Raw genomic sequence first — 21,939 nt, 5'->3', positions numbered from 1 at the left:
TTAAAAAATAACGTAAAAAATGCAGTCGCCAAAAAAAAGAGTGGGACACACTGCAACCATTTGGCTCTCTTTCGCACGCACTGCGCCCAATGGGAGCAGCCATATGCAGGACACACACACACTGGCAATCGCAATCTCGCTCACGCACATGCATGCACACTTACGCACAAAAGTGAGAGAACGGGCAAAAGGAGAGAGAGAGCGAGAGCCAAGTGCAAGCGAAAAAACTGCAACTGCGCGAAAGAGAGGGCGCGAGGGTGGAAACGTGACGGCGCGACTTGTAGCACAGTTTTCCTTTTCCCCTGCGCCGTCGAACAGTTTTCTCGCCGCTCTCTCCCGCCTGTCGCCATCTCGCTCTCGCAGCGCTCGGGAAATTTGGTCTTCAATGACTTGCTGCACACGAAAACCGTGGCAGTTTTATTCAAGTTTGAGCGCTCGAATCTGCAACAACGTGCACGCAAAACTCTCAAAATTCCCTTAAAATATTAAAAATCACAAGGCGAGCGAAAAACTCAAGGAAAAACGCTAAACGTGTCGCAGTTTCTTGGAAAATATATAATATTTTTGGCAACATCGTGTTTTGTGCAAGTGTGTGTGGAGCGGAAAATCGAGCAACAACAACAAAATAGCAACTATAAAAACTCTGTTCTGAGAATGTGAAAAATTTCCACAAATTAAAAACTAAAAACAAACTAAAAATTCCAAAAAAATCAAAGAACGCTAAAAACTGTATGCGAAAATCCCTACAAGTGTTCCAATAATTAATTTGGCCACTTAGCACCATCAATATTGTGCCCCACCTGCGGCATTTTCATTATTTCGTGGTAAGATTTTTATTCAATTAATTAGCTAGCTGAGAATTAACAGTCAAACTATTGTTACTGGAAAATATTTTTTGACACTGTTTTATATAAAAACAAGTAAAGTCCCTTGGGAGTGGACTTTACTTGTTTTTATATTGATTTTTCATTAAAAAAAAACATTCAGAAACCCTAAACTATTATTTTAAATGATGTTTTTAATGTTTCACTTTATAAAAGTTTAACTTTATAACATCGTAGCGCACTCTGCCCTTCCTAAGCCCTTTGTTTTTCGATTTTTATATAATTTCGCAACCCATAAGCCTGATACGTGTCCAAAAAATTGACACTACCAAATATAAACTGGAAACCCTAGACCTGAAACCGGTTCCCAAGTGCATTCGTCTCAATGACGTTTGTGATAATTTTAATTAAGCGTTTTTTCACAAAATGGTGGCCGCTGTTGGCGAGCGCTGTTAGCAAAAGTTGGCCAAAGCTCTCCACCGGGAGCTTTCGATCTTTTGGCGATCGTGTCGTATGCGCAATGTGCGATCTCCCCGCTTTCGAGGCGTCGAGGCATCGCCTTTATGGCATTATTATAACCACATCTAATGCGCTTATTTCGAAATGCCCGAAATCGCTTACCTGCTCGGCGTTGCGCAAATCGGGAGTGGGAAAGGGATTGGGATCTCTGCAGGTTGCCCATTATCCTGCCGGCGAGACAATGGCTAGACAACAATTGATGATCTCTTGCGCATTTTCCGCAGACAATAATGCGATCGTTTGTTTGCCGCCTTTGTCTGATTGTCCGCTTTTCTTTTTCGCCATATACCTTCTGCTTTACTTCTTGCGGGGCTCGCCCCTTTGACATTTCCCTGTTGTTGTTTGATTGCCATTATCGTTTTGGGGCTGCGGATCCTGTGCCACGCTACCTGTTGGTAACTGGAGATTCACACACGACACATGGCCGCAATTTGGGATGCGAACTCCTTGACGAATGGCCAACACATGACGCCAGGATCCCAGCATATGGCGTCCACTCGAGTTTGAAATTCGACCACAGCCCGAGTTTAAACTGAAGTCATGCCAAGGACAAGGGCATATGGCCCTGCCTTCCACCCCCGCCACCTCTTCTTTTTGTACACAAAATGAATGAAAATTATTGCAAGTTTTTCAGGCACATTTTTCCCTTATTTTCCGAGCCTTCCCATTTCCATTTCCCGATTCCAGGCGGCGGTAAAAAAAAGCCTTACAATATACATATAGATTTGAATATGTATGCGTAAAAGTAAAACGCGCGAAAAGCAGCCGGAAAAATACGCGCACACATCTTTCGAGGGATGTTTGCATATTTTTTTCCCCCATTTTCCTACACGTTTTCCTTGCCACCACCCACCCACTTTTCCTCCCACTCCAGCAATATACTTTCACTTTTTTACGGCGCATAAAACTTCGGGGGGGTGCCGAATGGCATAAATTTTACAAGCAAGATTTTCCGCCAAAAAAGAGAAATGGAGGATTGGAGGAGCGACCATCCCCAATTTCGCACACCTGACTTCCTGGTCGCTCCACGGCTTCCACTTCCGCTCCCATTTGCCCTCTTTCGTGTGTGTCTTTTCTGTTGATTTTAGCAACCCATGCGAAATCTGAAATTTGCCTCTCCAACCCTCTGACACTTGCCAAATCTGGTCGCTTGGCTGAGGCAAAAAACTCGTACTAATTGGCATTTCTCCGCTCTTTTTCTTTTCCGGAACACAGGCAACCAGGTGAATCGTAGGCCTTAAACTGGCGCTCAAGGTCAGGAAGCACCTATCCTTCTACTCGCCCACGCTGCTGAGCGCCGCCTTCACCAGCCTGAACGGTGTGTATAACCACAGCGATCCCGCTCCGGACGAGGAGCCCGACCAGCCAGCCAACCTCCACCACCACCAGCACCACCATTCGAGGGTGAGCCACCGCGATCCTAGGGAGCCGGAGCAGGACGACAGGGATCGCGAAGCGGAGCGCGAGGAACGCGACCAGGAGATGGGCGGCCCCACGGCGCCGGTGGCCAGCAGCGGCGAGGTGGGTCAGACGTACTGCCTCCGGTGGAACAATCACCAGACGAACCTGGTCCAGATCCTGCACGCCCTGCACGAGGTGGGCAGCTATGTGGACTGCAGCCTGGTGGTCGATGACGAGCAGTTCCAGGCCCACCGCGTGGTTCTGGCGGCCAATTCACCTTATTTCCAGCACATCCTGAAGGATGTGCCGCAGGACCACTGCAGCATCATCCTGCCCGGAGTCAAGGGCTTCGAGATCGCCGCCCTGCTGCAGTACATGTACACGGGCGAGACGACGGTGACCAAGAGCCAGGAGCCGGAGATCCTGCGCACGGCCAAGGAGCTGCAGGTCAAGGGTCTGTACGACAACCTCATGAAGTTCAACCACCACAGTTCCGGCAGCCATGCCAGCGTAACGCCCACCTCCAGTTCGGGAGCTGGCGGAGCCAAGCCCCAGAATGGAGCGGCCTCCAACCACTCCTCGTCCGTGATCTCCACATCCACACACATCTCGCCCAGTGCCGCCATTTCGAGCAGCTGCTCACCCCCACCGGCCCCACAGTTTGGCTATCAGCCGGGCTTCAGCCACTATCCGCAGCAGCAGCCGTTGGCGGCCAGTCAGATTCCGGCCGGAGAAGCTCCGCTGACCCCCACCCAGGCCACGCCCCACTCGGCGCCCTCGGGGGCGGGCGAGTCTGGCGGCCAGTGGCCACTGACACCCTCCGCCGCCGCCGCCATGCTGAACTCCGTCTACGAATCCGCCGCTGACATGAATCCCCTCAAGCGCAAAAAGCTGTCTGCCATCTCGAGCATGCTCCTCAGTGGAAACCGCGACACACCCATCCTGAGAAACGTTCTGGCCCAAGCAAATCCCGCCGACTCCTCGCAACCCGGACCCATGATCATCAATGGCGAAAAGACACCCACTCATCCCCACCAGAGCACACAACTTCCTGCCGGCCTGGGAGTGAGTGGTGGCGAACGCAACCACAGCTTCAATGGCTCGGACTACGGCGGCGATAAGGAGCCACTGTCGCCCTACACAGACCGCTCCTTTGAGGAGGAAACCGGTCAGTCGGGCGGCAAGAAACCGGAGTGGAAGCGCTACAAGCAGTACACCCGGGCGGACATGATGTGTGCCATCCAGGCGGTGAGGGAGGGAATGAGCGCCCTCCAGGCGAGCCGGAAGTACGGCCTGCCCAGCCGCACCCTCTACGACAAGGTGCGCAAGCTGAACATCACCACAGGTCGTGGCACCCACCGCACGCCAAAGCGGAGTCCTCCGGGAGCCGAGTCCTCACAAGGCTTCCCCTACTCCGCCGCGGCAGCCGCTGCTGCCCACAACTACGGACATGGACATGGGCATGGGCATGGACATGGCCACCATTCGGAGGCGAAGCGCGATCAGAAGGTGGACCATGTGCCCGCTCACCACGGCATGCCGCCCACCATTCCGCCCTCGGCGGCGGCCCTCCTGGATCACGCCTTCCTTCAGCAGGCTCTGGAGAACAGGGGTGGTGACATGGCCGGCCGAGAGGCCCTCCATGCCATGGCTCTGGCCGCAGCCGCCCATGCCGCTGCCAATCGCTTGTCGAGCAGCCCGGCGGACATGGACCAGCGCTCCAATGGCCACGGCATGCGGTCGCCGAGTCCGCAGGGTCGTCACTACCCCCACGACCAGGAGGCCATGGACCTGGAGATGGAGAAGCACGAGCAGAGCATGATCAAGAGGGAGCGGCAGGACCAGGACGAGCGAGATGACGCGGACGACGAGGAGGATCACGAGCAGGAACATGTGGAGGACCTCTCGCTGGCCAGGAAGGAGCGTCCACAGTCGCCCTACTCGCCCCAGCCAGCCGAGGCTGCCGGCGTGATCATGCACGCCAGCAGTGCGCCCGCCAATGGCAAGGAGCACGAGGACTACCCAACCTCGCCGCAGTTCGTGCCCATGGGCCTGAAGAGGGAGCTGCTGGAAGGCGAGGATGCCCAGGCTCGGGCCGACTGATTGACGCTCACCATGGCCTGGCAATATGCCACGGACAGCCTGGACTCCTTGGAGTAGAGCAGGCTTAGATAGCAACTCCTATTATTCCCCTTATGAGACCCATCCTTGTGTTACTTTCCTTACTATCGGCGACTCAGGCGCCGACCAGCGTTGGTGAAGCTTTAAACGAAGAAACCTCATCCCAGTCGTTGTGGGAACCATCCGCACCAGCACCTGGCACCCATTCAAAATCAAACCCACACGCTAAAATACATTGTTGTCAGCATCACTTTGTGCCTAAAAACAGAAATGTTAGGATATAGGTTAGAGAATAGGTTTGCATAGATTACAGATACCCTAGGCTAGGCACTCGTAGGCCATCTTTGGAAACCAGCTAGTTGTAGGCCTTGAGAAACAGCTCCTCCATCTCCATCGCAGATCCCTGCCAACTGACAAACTTAGATATGTGTATGTAAACCCACTTACATAAGACTGAAGGCGGGATCGGAAGGTGGTGGGGGGCTGTCTAAGGACAGAGCAGAAGAGGCTCCCATCGGAATCGGTTAGCGAGTTAGCTACACCTTGTACAACTTTGTTAAATGCCAGTGATTTGTTTTAAAAATTATTAGCACTAGATTATTTATAACGACCAGTATGTGGAACGCATGTACGTGGCCTTACGTTTATGATTTTCGAAGCGAAGAGAGAACAGAAGATCCCACTTGAACAGAACTACCTCAAATAGCGTATCTTTGTTAGCCTCATGTTATCCTGTTAGCGAGATATATTAATCGTCCTGGGTTGAATTTATAAGACTGACACCGACTCAAACGTACCACGAGCAAGAGCACGCGCATTAAAATAAAATTACAAATTAAACTTAAATACGAATCGATATCCTTAGTCTAACATCTGTAAGTTTCAGGCAAATTGATTAGTTCTAAGCCACCTCCTAAACGTAAGCACTACAACTACACTATTCGTAAGGCAAACAAATCGAAAGAAATGAAAACATGCGCTGGGGGCAATGCAATAGGCTCTTTAATTATAAACACCTACACTTATACAACTATATAGTCGTACGGTCGATAATGTTAAATTGTTATACGAGTAACTCTGTACATAGCATCATAGTCCACACATACACGTGCGAATTCTAGATCTAGTTTTAAGTATTCCGAATTGTAATGCAATTTAAATTATCCCTAGACACCCGACTTTCATCATGTAAGGATCAGCGAAAGAACGCGAAATAAACTGACTGAAGAATCAAATACCCAACACGATTTTCTCTCACAACGGCACAATATTTATTATAAAAAATACAAATTTGAATTTTACTAAAGTAGTGCTAGATAAAATGAACTATTCGTTAATATTGCAGACAAGTATTAAACCTAATAGCTAGCGTAAGTTCAGTGGCATCCCACGCAGTTCGGATTTCGCTCTTCAAAATCGCAAATACCGATGGCGAACCGAAAGGGTTTGTGTTGCGGCAAGTGCATGGGCTGCATCGAGGGTACCGGAATCCTCGGAATATAAAACTCTCGCTCTTCGTACGTCTTGCATATTCGAGGATAGTCCGCCGGCCGGGACCCATGGCAGTTGACGATTGAAAGCGACCGATCGATGCTAATCAGGGGCTCATCGTTGGGACTGTGCCCCCGGAGTTTGCAGTGGGCCAGCAGTTTTGCCTCACTGAGAAACTCCAATCGGCAAAAGTTGCAATGGTAGTTGATCCCCTTCTTGTGCAGCTGGAAGTGGCGGTCCAACTGGTGCTGCAACTCGAACTCTTCGCGGCACTTGTGGCAGATGTAGAGGCCACGGTTCTGGAGGTGCATATGGTAGTCCAGGAAGACCCTGCAAGGCACAAAAATTATTTTATAAAGTAATGAAACCTTCGGGAATATGAATTAAATTAATTACTTCTAGTTTAAATCACTTCTCATATTTGAAGTCAAAACAATTAGCTATCACTTACTTGCTTGTGAAGACATCACCGCACTTGTGACAGTAGAACCAGCTCATCTTCCAGTGCTCCATGTAATCGTGCTTCATTAGAGCCACCAGGGTATCTGTCTGATAACCACAGCCTGGCGTGAAGCACGAGAAAGCTTTCAGTCGCACCTGCGTCTTAAGCAGATCAAGTAGGTAAAGGTCTGTAAATGAAAGAAAGAAATAATTATTCAGATATATAACAAAATGTAATAAGTCCCTACCATACTCCTTGTCGGTGGTCATGTGTGTTTCCACCAGCCCATAGTCGCCGTACAAAAGGGAGAGATTCCCAGCACTATTGCTATTGCTTCGACTGTGGTTTACAATCCAGTCACCGGTGAAATTCATTCGACGTGCGTACATGGCGTCTTCCTGGTCATCCTCTCCCTCCTCCCGGTCCTCCTCCTCGCTTTCGTCTTCTTCATCTTCATCGTCCTTATTATCCATATTGTACTTATCCCAAGCTTCAGAGCAGGCCCGTGAGCGAGAGCGCGTGGAGCGAGCCTTTGTCGTCCGGGAGGACTGCACGGTTTGTCCAGATTCCTCCTGCTGCAGGATGGTTAAGGCCTGTAAGGATAAGCCGTCAATAGAAGCTAATGTTTTCTTGAGCAAACCAACTGCACATGTACTAACCTCCTGCTTGGCCTGGCAGATCGTGTGGTGCATCTCCCACTCGTACTTCGTGTCCAACTGGGCATCGCACAGGTCGCAGGGAAACCGCTGCTGATGCCTCAACCGCTCATGCTGCTTCTTACCGATCATTGAGTCGAACTCTTCGTCGCAATGCCGGCAGTAGAATACGCGCGAGGAGCGGGTGACTCCGGAAGATGCTCCGTCATAGGTGGCCTCGTTGAGCACCCGACACTTGGCACGCGGCGGACGGGGCTGCGACCTGCGTGTTTTGGAGCAGCGCCGCAAGTGCAATGCGTAGTAATCCCGCCGGAAGTAAGCCCGTCCACATTCGTGACACTCCAGCCGTGTTCGCCACTTCCAACCCTCTGCCTGCTTCTCCCCTGACTCCTTAGCCGATGGAGAATAGGGTTGCTGAGCGAGGTACACTTCCAGTACGGAGCAGGAGGAACGTGAACTGCGAACACTTTGCCTGTTTTCCGCAACCTCCTCTTGGCTCTCTATCAAGGTGGTGGACACCTCCGCATCGGCAATGGGCGGACTGTGATGGGCGGGTGAAGTCGAGGTTGTTGTCACCGTGGTGAGTTCTCCGCCAGAACGTTGCAACCGCTGCATGCGTTGCATCAGGGATCGAGTGACTTCCGAGTGCACGTTCAACTTGCAAACGCACTCCACACAAATGGCCTTCAATGTGGATCGGATTACATCGGCCTGGGAATGAAGCAAATTTTATAGATAGCAAGGGCAGAGGAATGGATTAATGCCTGGATTACTCACTTGGATCTTCCAATCGCGACTTAGGCGACGTTGCATCACATGGTTGGAGCGCAAATCCAAGAGGGCTGAGGCCTTTGCTGCCCCACAAATTGTGCAATTGGCATCGTTGGCCTCCGCCTCCCGTTCACCCTCTACCGGAGGTGTATCGTGATCCTGATCTTTGCAAGTATCATTTTCTACGGAGCAATGGCCCTCGGTGCTGCTAGGTTCCGGGTTTGGTACAGATGCGTCCCGCATCCTGCTGTGAAATAGTATTACCAAGGAGCCGAAAATCACACAAGCACAAGGATTTCCCTCGATTTCACTCAGTTCCAAGTGGTGCGTGTCATTCTCTTTCTATTAAAGGCCAAAGAACTACGCTTAAACTTCTTAAATAATTGAGTTACAATTTTAAAACTAAATATTTTTTTAGAACGGTTTGCAGTATGACCGTAGCGGCAGTTGGAAAAATATGCCGCATAACATTCCAACGGTCTGGCAGCACTCAACGGTCTGCATCATATAGGGTATTCCCTGCGCAGTTGAATTCTTAAACCGTTAAATCAGATATGAACATGAATTCAATTTATGAATTTTAATAACTGAACAGAACTTTATAAATAAAAACATGCATTGACCATTTTTGACTTAAAACTTGGGATTGAAAGCTATTAAGCAACAAATACGGAAAAGTTAATTTGTGCAGTGATAACATATAAACTCATTAGGACTTAAGGTCACGGTTTCCATCGCAGGTTCGAATTTTTTAACAGGTGTCCAAAATTAATAAAACTTAAAATCTTAAGTGGTTATATACACTAGCTAAAAATGATTATTTTTTTCCCCCTTTTCTTATAGTAGAATACAGTTTTAGAATACTTACACCAAAAATCGTACTGATCGGACCGATAGAACCCAAAATATAGCATTTTATAGCTATGAGGAAACATTAATCGCGATTATCTCGGAACAGTGCTTTCCAAAAAAAGAGCTTTGAAGTGTATACGATTTCGGAAAAATTATAGTATATTTTTGCTGAACAATACAAAAAAACGAAGTTTGTTACTATTAAAGAAGTACTATTTTTGTTAAAACCGCCGCCACTTCCGATGTAATCACAATTTCCGAAATTCAAAATTGCATAAAGTAACTTTTTTTACATTTTTTGATTTTCGACAAGCCGTTTACTCTGAATCCTGATCTTTCGCAAGACACTTAAAGGTCCGGCAGTTTGCCTATAACTTCGTGCTTCAAGACACAAAAAACAGAATTTAAAACTTTTTTTCATAAAAACCAATCCCAGAAAACTAGCTACTTTTCATGGTATAAGTGTATACATATAAACTCTTAAAACAGAGCAAGAAAGTAATTTGATTTCTCGAACCAACCCGGCCGGCACACCCACAGTACTGTTATAATCACTCTCTTTTACACAAAACAAATTATAAATAGAACACTAAAATAAAATGAAGTGAAATAATAAGTGAAATAAGTGAAATAAATGAAGATAAATGTCCTTAATGCGGAATGAAAGTCCAACGCCAGAGACTGCTTAATGCTAGAGAGTTACCCATGGGTTAAGAAATTGAAAAAAATTGTGGCAACTTAATTTGTTTGGGGCAGCTATCTGTTTTACTTACATATAAGGACTTGGTTAAATGTTCAAATACACTAAGAATGTAATATATTATTTCTTGGCAGGCTTTTCCCAAGGGCAAGCAGAGGGTTAAGCACTGTTGCTCCTACTCTATATCGACTTTCCTCTTGTGCAACGGAATAGACGCTCTGAATCTCCATCTCTAGTTCAGACTCTTTCCCAATATTCCCACATCTGTCGCGCAAACATGTTTCGAAAACATTTTCGAAAACGCTCGCGTGCAGTGCTCAGAATATCTTTTTTTAAATCCCAACTGAGAGCAGTTGGCAACGGGCAGTCGTGTACTTCGGATGCGTGAAAAACCGCAGATCTTAAAGAAAGTGCAGCGGGATAAATATGTACATACAATCACATACACTTGTATGTAGAAAGCCAGGGCACTTAAGGTTTTTTCGAAAGTGCGTTTAAATAAGTGCGTGCCGCTGGATAAACTCTACGCGAATTTTCGCTGGCAAAATCGCCACACTATCGCAGAGGTTTTTATATAAGAGGCAAGCGGGCATTATTTTTAATTTAGCTGTTGATATTATGCAGAAAGCAAAGAGAGAAAACAAATATCAAAACAGAATAGAATCAGCGAAGCCGGGAGAGTCCCGAGAAGAATTCTACGGCCTGGTTCTAAAAATCTTTTTCTTCAAATTCCGCTCGTGTGTGTACGTGTCAAAATATTTATATGACCACACGCTCGGCGGATTATTTGTTTGGTGAATTTCCACCACCCGCACTGCAGTAGAAGACCCATTTTCCCCGTTTACCAGGAAGCGAAATACAAATCCCAATTCAGCCGATCAATTCATCTCTTAATTTACTTTAGCTGCGTGCAGGAACAGCAACAAAAGATACATAAATTGAGATACTAGCGCGTATAAAATAAAGGAATCCAACAGATATAGAAATGTTTTCCTTTGGTGTTTCAGTTGCTGCTGCTGTCGCTATAAATATTTACAACGCCCGCCTTGTATACAAAGTGTAAATATGTAGATACAATCTGGTAGATACATTCGCGTACATAAACTGTTTCAATTGTTTTATTGGCCTGCTCATGGACAAAGCTTCGCAGAATTGAAAGTGAATCAAGTGATATGAACTGACCAGTAAACAAAACTTGAGTTTGAAGTACATTTTCGAAACGAAAAGCTCCTATGTAAACAGCCAAAATGTCGAAGAAACCACGTGGACACATTCACAAGATTCGAGAGTTCGAATTGGAGAAGGTGAGTGATCATCTATCCGGTCGTATTTGGTTATATCTGAAATAGTTATTATCCAAATCCCACATATCCAAATGCAAATAGAATACGCATTTATTTCCGCACGTCTTTTGTCCCATTATTGTTTTATGATCCCGCTATAAACAAATAGATATAGAAAGGTATTAAGAGTTCGACTTGGCCCAATCGCGTCTCGATCGGTATGATGGGCAATCTGCCAATAGTCTCTTCCCCGGGAAATCGTCTACAATACAACGGGGAAAATGCCATGTTAACGATTAGATTTCTGATCATTAAACACAAACAGCAATGCGCAGCGTCTCGGTCTCGAATACAGTAATGTTTAATAGGTCTAGGTAACGCACATTATATACACATATCTCTCTGTGCATTTGCACATTTATTTGTTCAAATATAGTTGAGGTGGGTCTTTAACGAGGCGTTACATTTTACATAAAGCTCTCTTTGATTTTCCACACAGAATGCAAATGAGTCAATTAATGCAATTCGGACACGTGTTGCACCCTAAATAGATCCAAATAGATATTTGGTAAACCCGTAACCAAAATATGATTAAATAAATTATCAGGGCTGTCAAATAAATCCCTTAGAAATAATTGAATTGTGTTTCTCATGTGCATCAATATAAATATTACACAATATCTAGGCATTTCCCAAGTTCTAACCCAGTGGCTATGTCTATCATCTATCTCAATGTATCTAATTAAAGGCGGCAGGTTTCACTAAATTATTATGATTCCAAGAAGTTTCTTCAAAATCCAGACCAAATATATTGATGTATAGTTTTTCTAGCAATCGCAGCTATTTTAATGTGTCATCTATATATAGATCCAGCTTGTGGACGAGTTTGATATCATACAGATCGTTGGCGAAGGATGGTTTGGAAAGATTTTACTGGTGGAGCATCGGGGATCACAAACCGAGATGGTCCTAAAAGCTGTACCCAAACCATATGTAACGCTTCGGGACTTTTACCGGGAATTCCACTACGGACTCCATTTGGGCGTTCACCGGCACATTGTGACCACCTACGATGTGGCATTTGAGACAGCCGGATTCTACGTTTTTACCCAGGAATATGCTCCTCTAGGTGGGTTCAATAAATTTTATATGAATATGTTAAAATTAACTAATCTTTCCGTAAATCGTAGGGGATCTCACATCGAACGTGACCGACTCGGGTGTGGGCGAAGTTTACAGCAAGCGTGTGGCCAAGCAATTGGCCTCGGCCATTGACTACATGCATTCAAAGTAAGTTTTACTATATTCTGTAGAAAAGCAATCCATGCATCTCCAAGAGATTTTAAGAAAATGTATTAAGCTACAATTAAAAGTCTTTTCTTGATCTCACTTGCATATTACAATTTTGGGGAACTATTTGTTTCGATGAAACAAAAAATATGATATTTAACAAGTCTTTGTTATTATACAAACAAAAAAGATCATGTCCATTTCAAAAAATGAGTTATCATGAATAAGATTTCAAATTATGATCATGCTAAACAAAGAGGTTTCAATTTTCATCAAATTGTTTTCCTTCAACAGAGACATAGTGCATCGAGATATAAAGTTAGATAATGTGCTCATCTATCGCTCGGACTTCCAGCGCATAAAGCTCTGCGATTTTGGCGAGTCCTTTCCCACAGGATCCACCGTGGAGCGGCGCAATGAGTGGTTGCCTTACAGTCCGCCTGAAGTATTAGAAATCAAGCCCGAGGGCAGTTACAAGTAAGTACTTTTTTTAAAACAACAAGCTGAAATTAATTTGAGCTCCTTTTTAGAGCCGATCCCAGTCACGATGTTTGGCAATTTGGCATCGTGATTTTTGTGTGTTTAACTGGATGTTTGCCCTGGCAGAAGGCTGCCTCGGATGATCCGCGATATGTGAGATATTTGGCCTGGCAGGGAGGCCTTATGATGATGCCTCTGCGGCGAACCCCACGACTCTTCAAGCTCCTCACTTCGAATGCCCAGCGCATGTTCAAGCGATTCTTCTCCAGGATCTCCAACCGACCGAAGAGCCTGGCCGACGTTACCAAGTTCCTAGACGACCGCTGGCTGGCCAAGACCGCCCAGAAGGAGATGGCCGAGTACGAGACCGACGAACTGTGCCCCTCCATGTACTCCTTCCACAGCAGCCCGGATGAGAAGAACAAGCTGCTCTACACTTTGGCCGACTGCGGGATCGAGACCAATGTGGACCGGCAGCAGAAGAAGAACCGCATCAAAGACTGGATAGAGTCGTCCATCATTACGGAGGAGGATGAGGTGAGTGTGAGAATGCTTTCTTACTTAATGGTGAACATAGGGGGGACGTCTGTGTGTTGGGACACTTTTTCCTTATTTTCTTCAATTGAAACTTAACATGTTAGGAACCTTTAGAAAGCTTGATCTTTTAGCTTAAAAATAAACCCAAAAAATAAAACCCGAAGATAAAAAAAAAATTTTTAAGTGCCTCAAAAGACAGGTGTCAAAAGAAGGTTTGTAAGTTAGGACACTTTTAAAAGTCAATAAAACGCACCCCAAGGTAATTAGTTTTTTAAAAACTATTATGTTAATTTTATCAATATTAGTTAGTTTTACCTTTATTTATTTTGAAAGTACTCTGACTAAATGGACGACGCAAATTTTCCCTAGTTCAAATATAGTCCTTCACCTACTGAATTAAACATTTTTGTATGCAAAGTGAGTTACACAAAACGGGGACTTAAATCAATAATTATAACTTTTATTCTTACCGTTTAATAAAAAAATTTGAATTTTACAGCTATGTGAGTAACCTTTATACAATTTTTTAGGCTATTTATGCGGTTTTGCAAGTTTTTTTTTGTAACTTGTAGGTGAAAAATTATACTCGACTGTTACAGCTTAAATCTGGCTTTTAACTCCTTTGCTTAAATTTGTTCTCTGAAAAACATTACCTAAAAAATGTACCTAGTGGACAATATCTGAGAATGTCGACTGTCTCAATTTACAGGCCTCTCTCCTTTATTAAAATTTTAAATGCGCGAAATTGTAAATCTAGAAATCTCTTCCCATCAAATGGCAAACAAAAGTCCATGCATTTAGTTGGAAGACATTTTGGATCATCTAAGAAATTAAAAATTAAAGTTAACTCCTTTATCATCTTTAAACTAGTCTTGTATGCTTTAAAGTTCTGAAGGATTTGCCAACTTGCAATGTACTCTATGATCAATTTATATAAGATTCCCAAAATGCAAAAGCTTTTAGATAACCATATCACTTTTAAGATACATATCAGATACAATAAACAGATTATGTTTATAGATAGTCCCAAAGTCCCCCAATGAAATAACCTGTTATCTTTCCTTAACTTTTGCAGGAGGAGAACGAGGAGACTAATTCCGCGTCGCCTTCCTCATCAGTCTCTCGGGAGCCCCTGCCCGGTCACATCTCCTCCCTGCGCAAGCCACCGAGCCAAACGGAGAGCGCCAAGGAGATTAACAGCACCCTGAAGGACGCCACCCAGAAGCACTTTGATCCACGCACGGGGGCTCTGCAGCAGGGACCCAGCGAGATGGGCCAGGTGGCCATGTCGTATTCCAAGTCGGCCAGTCCCTCGTCCAACTATAGCACCACAGCTTCCACACTGAATAACGCAGACAGCTTGCTGACCCTGGGCTCGCGGCAGGATCTGCTGGCTAGCAACCTGACCATGTACACCTCCATGGAGACCGAACTGAATCGTCTAGGTGAGGCTGATCCTCGGCTGAACCAGCGTTCCCAGAGCAACAATCCCCTGCTAACCACCTTCGATGTGAACACCTCTCCCGCCGCCAAGAACTCAATTGGAGTGGGCACCCGCGGCTCCAGCCGAAGCATCCTCAAGTCCTCCATCGCCACCGCCGCTTATCCCGCTTTGGGCGCTTTTAACCACGGCCAGAGCCACAGCCTGCAGCAGCTGAGCCAACACCTCCAAACGTCCACGGGCTTGACTCCCAGCAAGAGCTTCTTTCGGCGATGACAACCCCGCCGGCTAAGTCACTAATCTTCCTTGCCGCACTTTCAGAGCTTTGCGACGCCAGGCACTCGAGCCATGCTAATCTCCCATATGCTTCTCAAGTTAAAGACAGTGCCTACGGATCGGCCGATGTCAGCGAGACGGCGGCAGCCAGCAGGAGTCCCCCGCTCATGAAGGACACCGCCTATGATCGCACCACCAGCTCCAGCAGCCACAACGTAGCCCGGCGTCAGCGCAGATAGCTCCCCGGAGGGATAGCAGCCACTGATTTACAAGTTCCAATAAATAGATAATGTACATTTCTTAATTGGCAACCACTCCTTTACTTGGTTTAGGAAACGGAAACGCAACCGGGGGTTCTTACAAAAGTACGTTTCATTTATTACGCTTCATCTCAACAGCCCAGAAAACGAGCACCGCTCACTTCAGAGGAATGAAACGGGAGCTGTGGGTGGCACCGATACCGGGACGACCGTGCTTGACGGGCTTGTAGGTCAGAGCGAACTCGCCCAGGTAGTGGCCGATCATCTCGGGCTTGACCTCCACCTGTGGGTTGGGGAAATATAATTAGTTATCTGGATATAGAATAAAATTCTTATAGGGTATTATCTTCCAGGCCTTCGTGTTTAGATTGTCACCCACAGCAGTAGTTCTTGTTATACCAATCGACTATAAAACCTAAACTTTGATTTTAATATTTCTTGTTCGGGAATAACTAGTCCCTAGGTGGTATTCCTATAATTCAATAGGATGGCGCGGAAACTGTGATTTTAATAGAAGTAACGATTTGATTGAAGTCAGTCCAATGACTTCTTGGTAAGTTCTGATCCGAAACAACAAGATATTTCTAAGCTGCTCTGTATATAGTACCGCGGAAAGCATCTTTGCTGATTGACACAACACAGAAGGTCTGGAATATGACCCCTTGCCGGTCTTACCTGTCCGAAGTCCTTGCCGTTGTAGACACCAATGATGGAGCCGGTCATCTCGGGGACGATGATCATGTTCCTCAGGTGGGTCTTGACAATCTCGGGCTTCTCATTTGGGGGAGCCTCCTTCTTGGCCTTGCGCAGCTTCTTGATCAGAGCCATTGGCTTGCGCTTCAGACCACGGGAGAAACGCCTGCGGGCACGGCTGTGCATCAGCTCGACCAGCTGGTTGCTGTTCGAGGAAAAACACGTTTATTGAGGACTACACTGGCGGAATCGCTGCCGAACTCACTTGGGCATGTCCAGAAGCTGGTCCAAGTCGACACCACGGTAGGTGAACTTCTTGAAGGTACGCTTCTTTTTCAGATTTTCGTCGACTTGCTGGATATAGGAAAAACAAAATTAGATTGGCCGGCAAAACGAACCGCAATACTCCAAAAATAACATTGGCAGCCGCGAAAAGAGCTGTGTCCCTTGCATTTTGCACTGTACTTCGGACATTCCCGCACGGATGCCAATCTTTTTTTTGGATTTCGAGCAATTTCTAAAATTCTATTTACATCGGCCATCTTTTTTGGTTGCGCACAAAAACGGAAAGAGATTTTTGTTAGAGGTGGGGAAACATCGACGGAATAATCGATACGTTAATGTTGCTAAAAATGTTAAAAAGGGAGACAATCGATGTTTATTGTAGCCTTTTCAGAATTTCAGTATTTTTTACGAGTTAAGGGTATCTTTGTATTTGTCGTTTCGGGACCTCTGGGGAAGGAAATGCATTTGCACTGCGATGCCCCAAGTTAGCTGTTGTAAGAAAATTGTTGTTGGTGCAGATTTTCGGAGCTTTCCAGCGGCTCGGAACTCAGCAAATGGTCCTATCGTGAAAATAAATATTACTATTCTTTCTTGAGGCAAAAACATCGATACTGGCGCCATCGATGTTTTTGGGGGGACCATCGATTATCGCTCCATGCAAAATTGTAATGTTAGGGATATTCTTTAAATTTAAATATTGGGGGTATTCCTTTAGAAATTAAAAAGTTTTAATAATAAACCCTAGTACTTAAATCGACGAAAACCGTAAGTTAACTATAGGAGTGCGTGAGAGGCAAATAGCCGGCTAACGCTTTTCGTCGGATCTGTTTTTCAGGGCGGTACTCACCTGAGCTAAGGAAATACCAGAAAAATACCAGATTTCGCGAATATATTTCGTTTCTTTAAGAATTTCTCATACGACATGTTTACCAGCCATAACTTTTTTCAAAAAGATCGATTTCCCTCCCCAACTATGTAAACTCTCGTATATCGGTCAATATGAATAAAATATTGACGAACAATATCAAAATGCTTTTGGAGGGAAAACTAAAGTCAGAACTAGACACAACGGACTTTCCATCCAAATCAGGGGCATGTATTTGATCAACCTCAACAGTGCGTATGAGTTATAAACTTTGAAACCAATTCGTAGACCCCATACCGCGTTTTTTTAAAAAAATTCGATTGTTATACCTTAAATTCCTCAATGCGCACCTTATGGTCAGATGAGAGTAGGACCTTAAAAATTTTCATACAAATGCAATCCTGCCGGGTTCCGCCAAAAGAATTTGGTTACGTTGTACTAACATACGTTGTACGAATTCTAATACGATCTCCGTTTCTTTTATAATAAAGATTTTGTTCATACAAATATTTATGAATATTAATTTAAGTATATAAGTATAAATAACTGATATAATATTTTTAATTTTTTTAAATAAAATGTTGTATTTAAATAGAATAATAAAACGGTAACGGGAGCTACTTTAGGCAAAAAACCAAATATTCAATTTATATAGCTTATGAAAATGTTTAAAAAAAATAAAAATGTTGACATACAAGGTGAGTTTCAAAGTAAACAGGACTTTTAAAAAAATGACAGAACAAATAGTTTTTTCTGCAAAATCAATTTATTTTATTCAAAATAGTCTCCTGCTTTAATACAGCGTTTTGCACGGTCCAAATAAAATATATTTATTATTGAATAAATCCATACAATAACTTATCATTTTAATGAATGATGCAGAACAACATGATAACTAATCCATCAGTAATCGTGTTCACGTAAAAATCAAAAAGACCTGAACAATTGTATAGTTCATGTTGTATAGTTCATATAATAACTATGTTATTTCTTATAGATATTTCCCTCATCGATCCACGCCAGCAGCAATGTGTCACGTAACACGACAAGGTAGCGTACTATTTAAACGGTCCTGTATACTGATCATGATGCAAGAATTTTGCATCATGATTAGTAATCATGTCCGTTCAGCAAAACTATCGTAGGAATTCCATCCGTGATCAGGTATCATGTTGTTCTGCTGAACGCGGCCATTATCATATCAAATTATTTGCAATTTTTCGATGTGCTCTGTGGGAATTTCAGCTGTTTCACACGGATGGAAAGAGCATATAAGTTACCATTGCGCTTTGGACTGGTATATTTTAGCCGACCCGCCATGGTCCCATTTTTTACTATTCTTGTTGTATATATAGAGGCGCGCCTATGTCGAGTCAAATTTAAATCAATTGCAGTGGTCAAGCAGGGAAACAATTATAAGCACGATGGCCGAGCTTCCGAATGAACTCAAGCAGTTATTTGCGTAAGTAGAACATATTATATTGGGCATTTCTAATAATTATATAGAGTTACCAGAGGTTTATTGTCACCATATCACGCTTTGAGGTTGAATTCATAGTCAATTTTCGTGTTGTCGAAATCTCGAAACGGTGTTTATGCACACACGAAATCGGCCCATTTCAAGAAATGAATGCGTGAAACTGCCATCGCATAAACGCAGTAATAGAGAGCGAGTGAGCATGTTCTATTTATAGAAATAGATGGCGGGCCAATACATTATTGAAAAAATGAATTTTTGAGATTTTGGTAGGGCGAGAGCCAAGAGTTTTGAAAGCCGAAAGATTTTATTGCACAGTGCTTTCAACTCAGTCAATGGTCGTGCGTGTTAAAAAGCGTTGATTATCGATGTGCATATGTATGTAAATGGGGGATCGGCCCTCGTAGAGGGCAGAACTTATTTTGTAATATTGTAATTTTTTCTTTAATTATGAATTGAAATATTTGCTTTTTATACCCTTGCAGATTGTATAATGATTTCAGTCAGAAGTTTGCAACGCAGTTAAGGGGACGTTTCTGACCCCATAAAGTATATATATTCTTGATCGAGCCATGTCCGTCTGTCCGTCTGTCTGTCTGTCCGCATGAACGCTGAGATCTTGGAAACTATAAGAGCTAGGCTATTGAGATTAGGCGTGCAGATTCCTGAGCTTCTTACGCAGCGCAAGTTTGTTTTAGCAGAGTGCCAGGCCCACTCTAACGCCCACAAACCGCCCAAAACTGTGGCTCCTACAGTTTTGATGCTAGAATACAAATTTTAACTGAAATGTATTGTTCTCATCAATACCTATCGATTGATAAAAAAAAAGTTTACCACGCTCACAAACTTCAAAAAATCGTAAATATGAACGTGGATATCTCGGAAACTATCAAGGATAGAGAATTGGGATCTCAGATTTAGATTCCGTAGCCTTGTGCGCAGCGCAAGTTTGTTACGCAAACATGCCACGCCCACTCTAACGCCCACAAACCGCCCAAGCCTGTGGCGCCCACAATTTTCATGCTAGATACAAAATTTTAACTGAACTGTGTTGGTCTCGTCAATACCTATCGATTGACCCAAATTGGCCACGCCCACTCTAACGCCCATAACGCTTAAATCTGTCTACCGCCGATAGGTGGCGCATTTCAATCTCGCTTTGCTGCTTGCATATCTCCATTTCCCTTTGATCCCTTTAGCTGAGTAACGGGTATCTGATAGTCGAGGTACTCGACTATAGCGTTCTTCCTTGTTTTAATATTACTAGTTTGTGGGTTATGTGGTTATAGTCCCATTGACATGAAATTTGTGGGATGTGGGTCCCATGCTTTTCCTTATCAATATTTCAAGTTTTGCGGCTACAATTTCCTTGGTTTAGTTTATGCCAAACAATCGGCCATTCTATCCACGGCCCCAAACACCATTACCTAACACATGAGCTGAGTCGTAAATTGTTTTAGTTTAGAACAGATAACATCATTTCTGTCAGCCTGATACAAGCGTAATAAACCGCGTTCGCTTTTCAGCTTTGTGGACGGAAAAAGAGGAGATTACATCGACGCCCTTAAAACCGTTGTGGGAATTCAGTCCGTTTCAGCTTGGCCAGAAAAGCGAGGAGAGATTGATCGCATGGTAGAATGGACTGCAGATCGGCTCAGGACCCTGGGCTCTGAAATAGAACTGGCGGATGTGGGTCAACAAACCTTGCCGAGTGGTCAAATAATCCCTCTGCCAAAGGTCCTGCTCGGAACTCTGGGCAAGGACGCCTCCAAGAAGACAGTGTTGGTATACGGCCATTTGGATGTGCAGCCTGCTCTGAAGGAAGACGGGTGGAACACCAATCCCTTTGAGCTCACAGAGGTAGATGGAAAGTTGTTAGGACGCGGGGCGTCCGATGACAAGGGACCTGTGCTGTGCTGGATCCATGCTATTGAGGCTTACATAAAGCTTAATATTCCGCTGCCACTAAACGTGAAGTTTGTTTTTGAAGGGATGGAAGAGAGCGGTAGCGAAGGCCTCGACGACTTGTTAATGGAACGCAAAAACGATTTCCTTGCCGATGTTGATTATGTCTGCATTTCCGACAACTACTGGCTAGGGAAGAAGCGCCCTTGCCTAACATATGGGCTCCGTGGACTGGCATACTTCCAAGTGGAGGTGGAATGCTCAAATAAAGATTTGCACAGTGGACTTTATGGGGGAACCGTCCACGAAGCTATGCCGGATCTATGTCACTTGCTCAGCGCTCTTGTCGACAAGGACACAAAAATCCTGGTCCCTGGAGTGGATCGTGATGTTAGTATTTTGTATAAGTAAACCAAAAGCTTACTTTTAAAATTAAATTGTTCTCGAATTGGTACAGGTTGCACCCGAACTAAAGAACGAGCAGGCAATATACGAGAACATTGACTTTGAAGTTTCTGAGTACATGTTAGTTAATCTTATCTTCCTATCGACGCATTTAATATATGAATAGCTGTAATCTCTTTAGGAAAGACATTGGTGTTGACCAGCTGCCGCATAATGGCGACAAAACCAGGCTGCTTCAAGCCAGGTGGCGTTATCCCAGTCTGTCTATCCATGGAATCGAAGGTGCATTTTATGAGACAGGGGCAAAGACCGTCATTCCGAAGAAAGTGATTGGCAAGTTCTCACTTCGACTTGTGCCCGACCAGGACCCAAAGCACATTGAAGAGTGTGTCAGTAAATACCTTAGTGATAAATGGACAGAGAGAGGTTCGCCTAACAAAATGAAGGTTTGTTTTTGAATTCGTCTTCGTTTTACTCTAGATTATAATGATTGTGATTGAAGGTTACCATGCTCACAGCTGGAAAGCCTTGGACAGAAGACCCAAACCATCCCCATTATGAGGCTGCGAAACGGGCCATAAGGCATGTTTTCAATGTAGATCCCGACATGACTCGTGAGGGGGGATCCATACCAGTAATATTGACATTGCAGGAAGCCACCGGAAAAAATGTCATCCTTGTGCCAGTGGGAGCATGTGACGACGGCGCCCACTCTCAAAATGAAAAAATCGATGTCTACAACTACCTTGAAGGCGTAAGTTAGAATCGAAGAATATTACGATTCAATTCGATAATTTGTATTCTTTTAGACTAAACTGCTTGGCGCTTATCTGCACGAAGTGGGAAAATTGTAAGCAAGCAGACAATTTCTATACCACCTTAAAACGATGAAACATTACAATGGAGCACTTATTTTTATAAATATTGTCTTTAAATACACATTTTCTTGAAAAATGTTCATACAA

General features: G+C 44.5%; 5 protein-coding genes across 8 annotated transcripts; 3 read left to right on the top strand and 2 right to left on the bottom strand.

Moving 5' to 3' along the window:
* The first annotated feature begins 698 nt into the window (after window positions 1-698).
* LOC119551899 (sex determination protein fruitless) lies at window positions 699-6,078 on the top strand. Its single transcript, XM_037861512.1, has 2 exons — window positions 699-824; window positions 2,559-6,078. Exon 2 carries the CDS (start codon window positions 2,826-2,828, stop codon window positions 4,845-4,847), a length of 2,022 nt encoding a protein of 673 aa, XP_037717440.1. The 5' UTR covers window positions 699-824; window positions 2,559-2,825; the 3' UTR covers window positions 4,848-6,078.
* Window positions 6,079-6,122: 44 nt separating this feature from the next.
* On the bottom strand, window positions 6,123-8,669 carry LOC119551724 (zinc finger protein 33A). The gene is made up of 5 exons (XM_037861226.1): window positions 8,232-8,669; window positions 7,458-8,165; window positions 7,046-7,391; window positions 6,808-6,985; window positions 6,123-6,686 (listed from the first exon to the last, which is right to left on the bottom strand). The coding sequence occupies exons 1-5, from the start codon at window positions 8,466-8,468 to the stop codon at window positions 6,242-6,244; spliced, it is 1,914 nt and encodes a 637-aa protein (XP_037717154.1). The 5' UTR covers window positions 8,469-8,669; the 3' UTR covers window positions 6,123-6,241.
* Window positions 8,670-10,121: 1,452 nt separating this feature from the next.
* On the top strand, window positions 10,122-15,388 carry LOC119550423 (serine/threonine-protein kinase SBK1). 4 transcript variants are annotated; one of them, XM_037859089.1, is made up of 7 exons: window positions 10,122-11,081; window positions 11,928-12,189; window positions 12,251-12,350; window positions 12,645-12,827; window positions 12,881-13,367; window positions 14,443-14,812; window positions 15,130-15,388. In XM_037859089.1, exons 1-7 carry the CDS (start codon window positions 11,025-11,027, stop codon window positions 15,321-15,323), a joined length of 1,653 nt encoding a protein of 550 aa, XP_037715017.1. In that variant the 5' UTR covers window positions 10,122-11,024; the 3' UTR covers window positions 15,324-15,388. The 4 variants fall into 4 exon arrangements, with proteins under 4 accessions (XP_037715017.1, XP_037715018.1, XP_037715015.1 ...); XM_037859090.1 differs by having other exon boundaries at window positions 10,123-11,081; window positions 15,184-15,388; XM_037859087.1 differs by having other exon boundaries at window positions 10,131-10,227; window positions 10,785-11,081; window positions 14,443-15,271.
* A 50-nt stretch (window positions 15,389-15,438) lies between these two features.
* On the bottom strand, window positions 15,439-16,669 carry LOC119550424 (40S ribosomal protein S15). Its single transcript, XM_037859091.1, has 4 exons — window positions 16,571-16,669; window positions 16,303-16,391; window positions 16,020-16,242; window positions 15,439-15,627 (listed from the first exon to the last, which is right to left on the bottom strand). The coding sequence occupies exons 1-4, from the start codon at window positions 16,577-16,579 to the stop codon at window positions 15,502-15,504; spliced, it is 447 nt and encodes a 148-aa protein (XP_037715019.1). The 5' UTR covers window positions 16,580-16,669; the 3' UTR covers window positions 15,439-15,501.
* A 1,874-nt stretch (window positions 16,670-18,543) lies between these two features.
* On the top strand, window positions 18,544-21,939 carry LOC119550005 (cytosolic non-specific dipeptidase-like). The gene is made up of 6 exons (XM_037858427.1): window positions 18,544-18,649; window positions 20,191-20,959; window positions 21,027-21,094; window positions 21,156-21,420; window positions 21,477-21,728; window positions 21,784-21,939. The coding sequence occupies exons 1-6, from the start codon at window positions 18,612-18,614 to the stop codon at window positions 21,826-21,828; spliced, it is 1,437 nt and encodes a 478-aa protein (XP_037714355.1). The 5' UTR covers window positions 18,544-18,611; the 3' UTR covers window positions 21,829-21,939.

Source organism: Drosophila subpulchrella, chromosome 2R (genome assembly GCF_014743375.2).
Source record: "Drosophila subpulchrella strain 33 F10 #4 breed RU33 chromosome 2R, RU_Dsub_v1.1 Primary Assembly, whole genome shotgun sequence".
NCBI classification, from domain to species: domain Eukaryota; kingdom Metazoa; phylum Arthropoda; class Insecta; order Diptera; family Drosophilidae; genus Drosophila; species Drosophila subpulchrella.
Note: the sequence above shows the minus strand (reverse complement) of the source record. Positions and strands in the feature narration are given on the sequence as shown.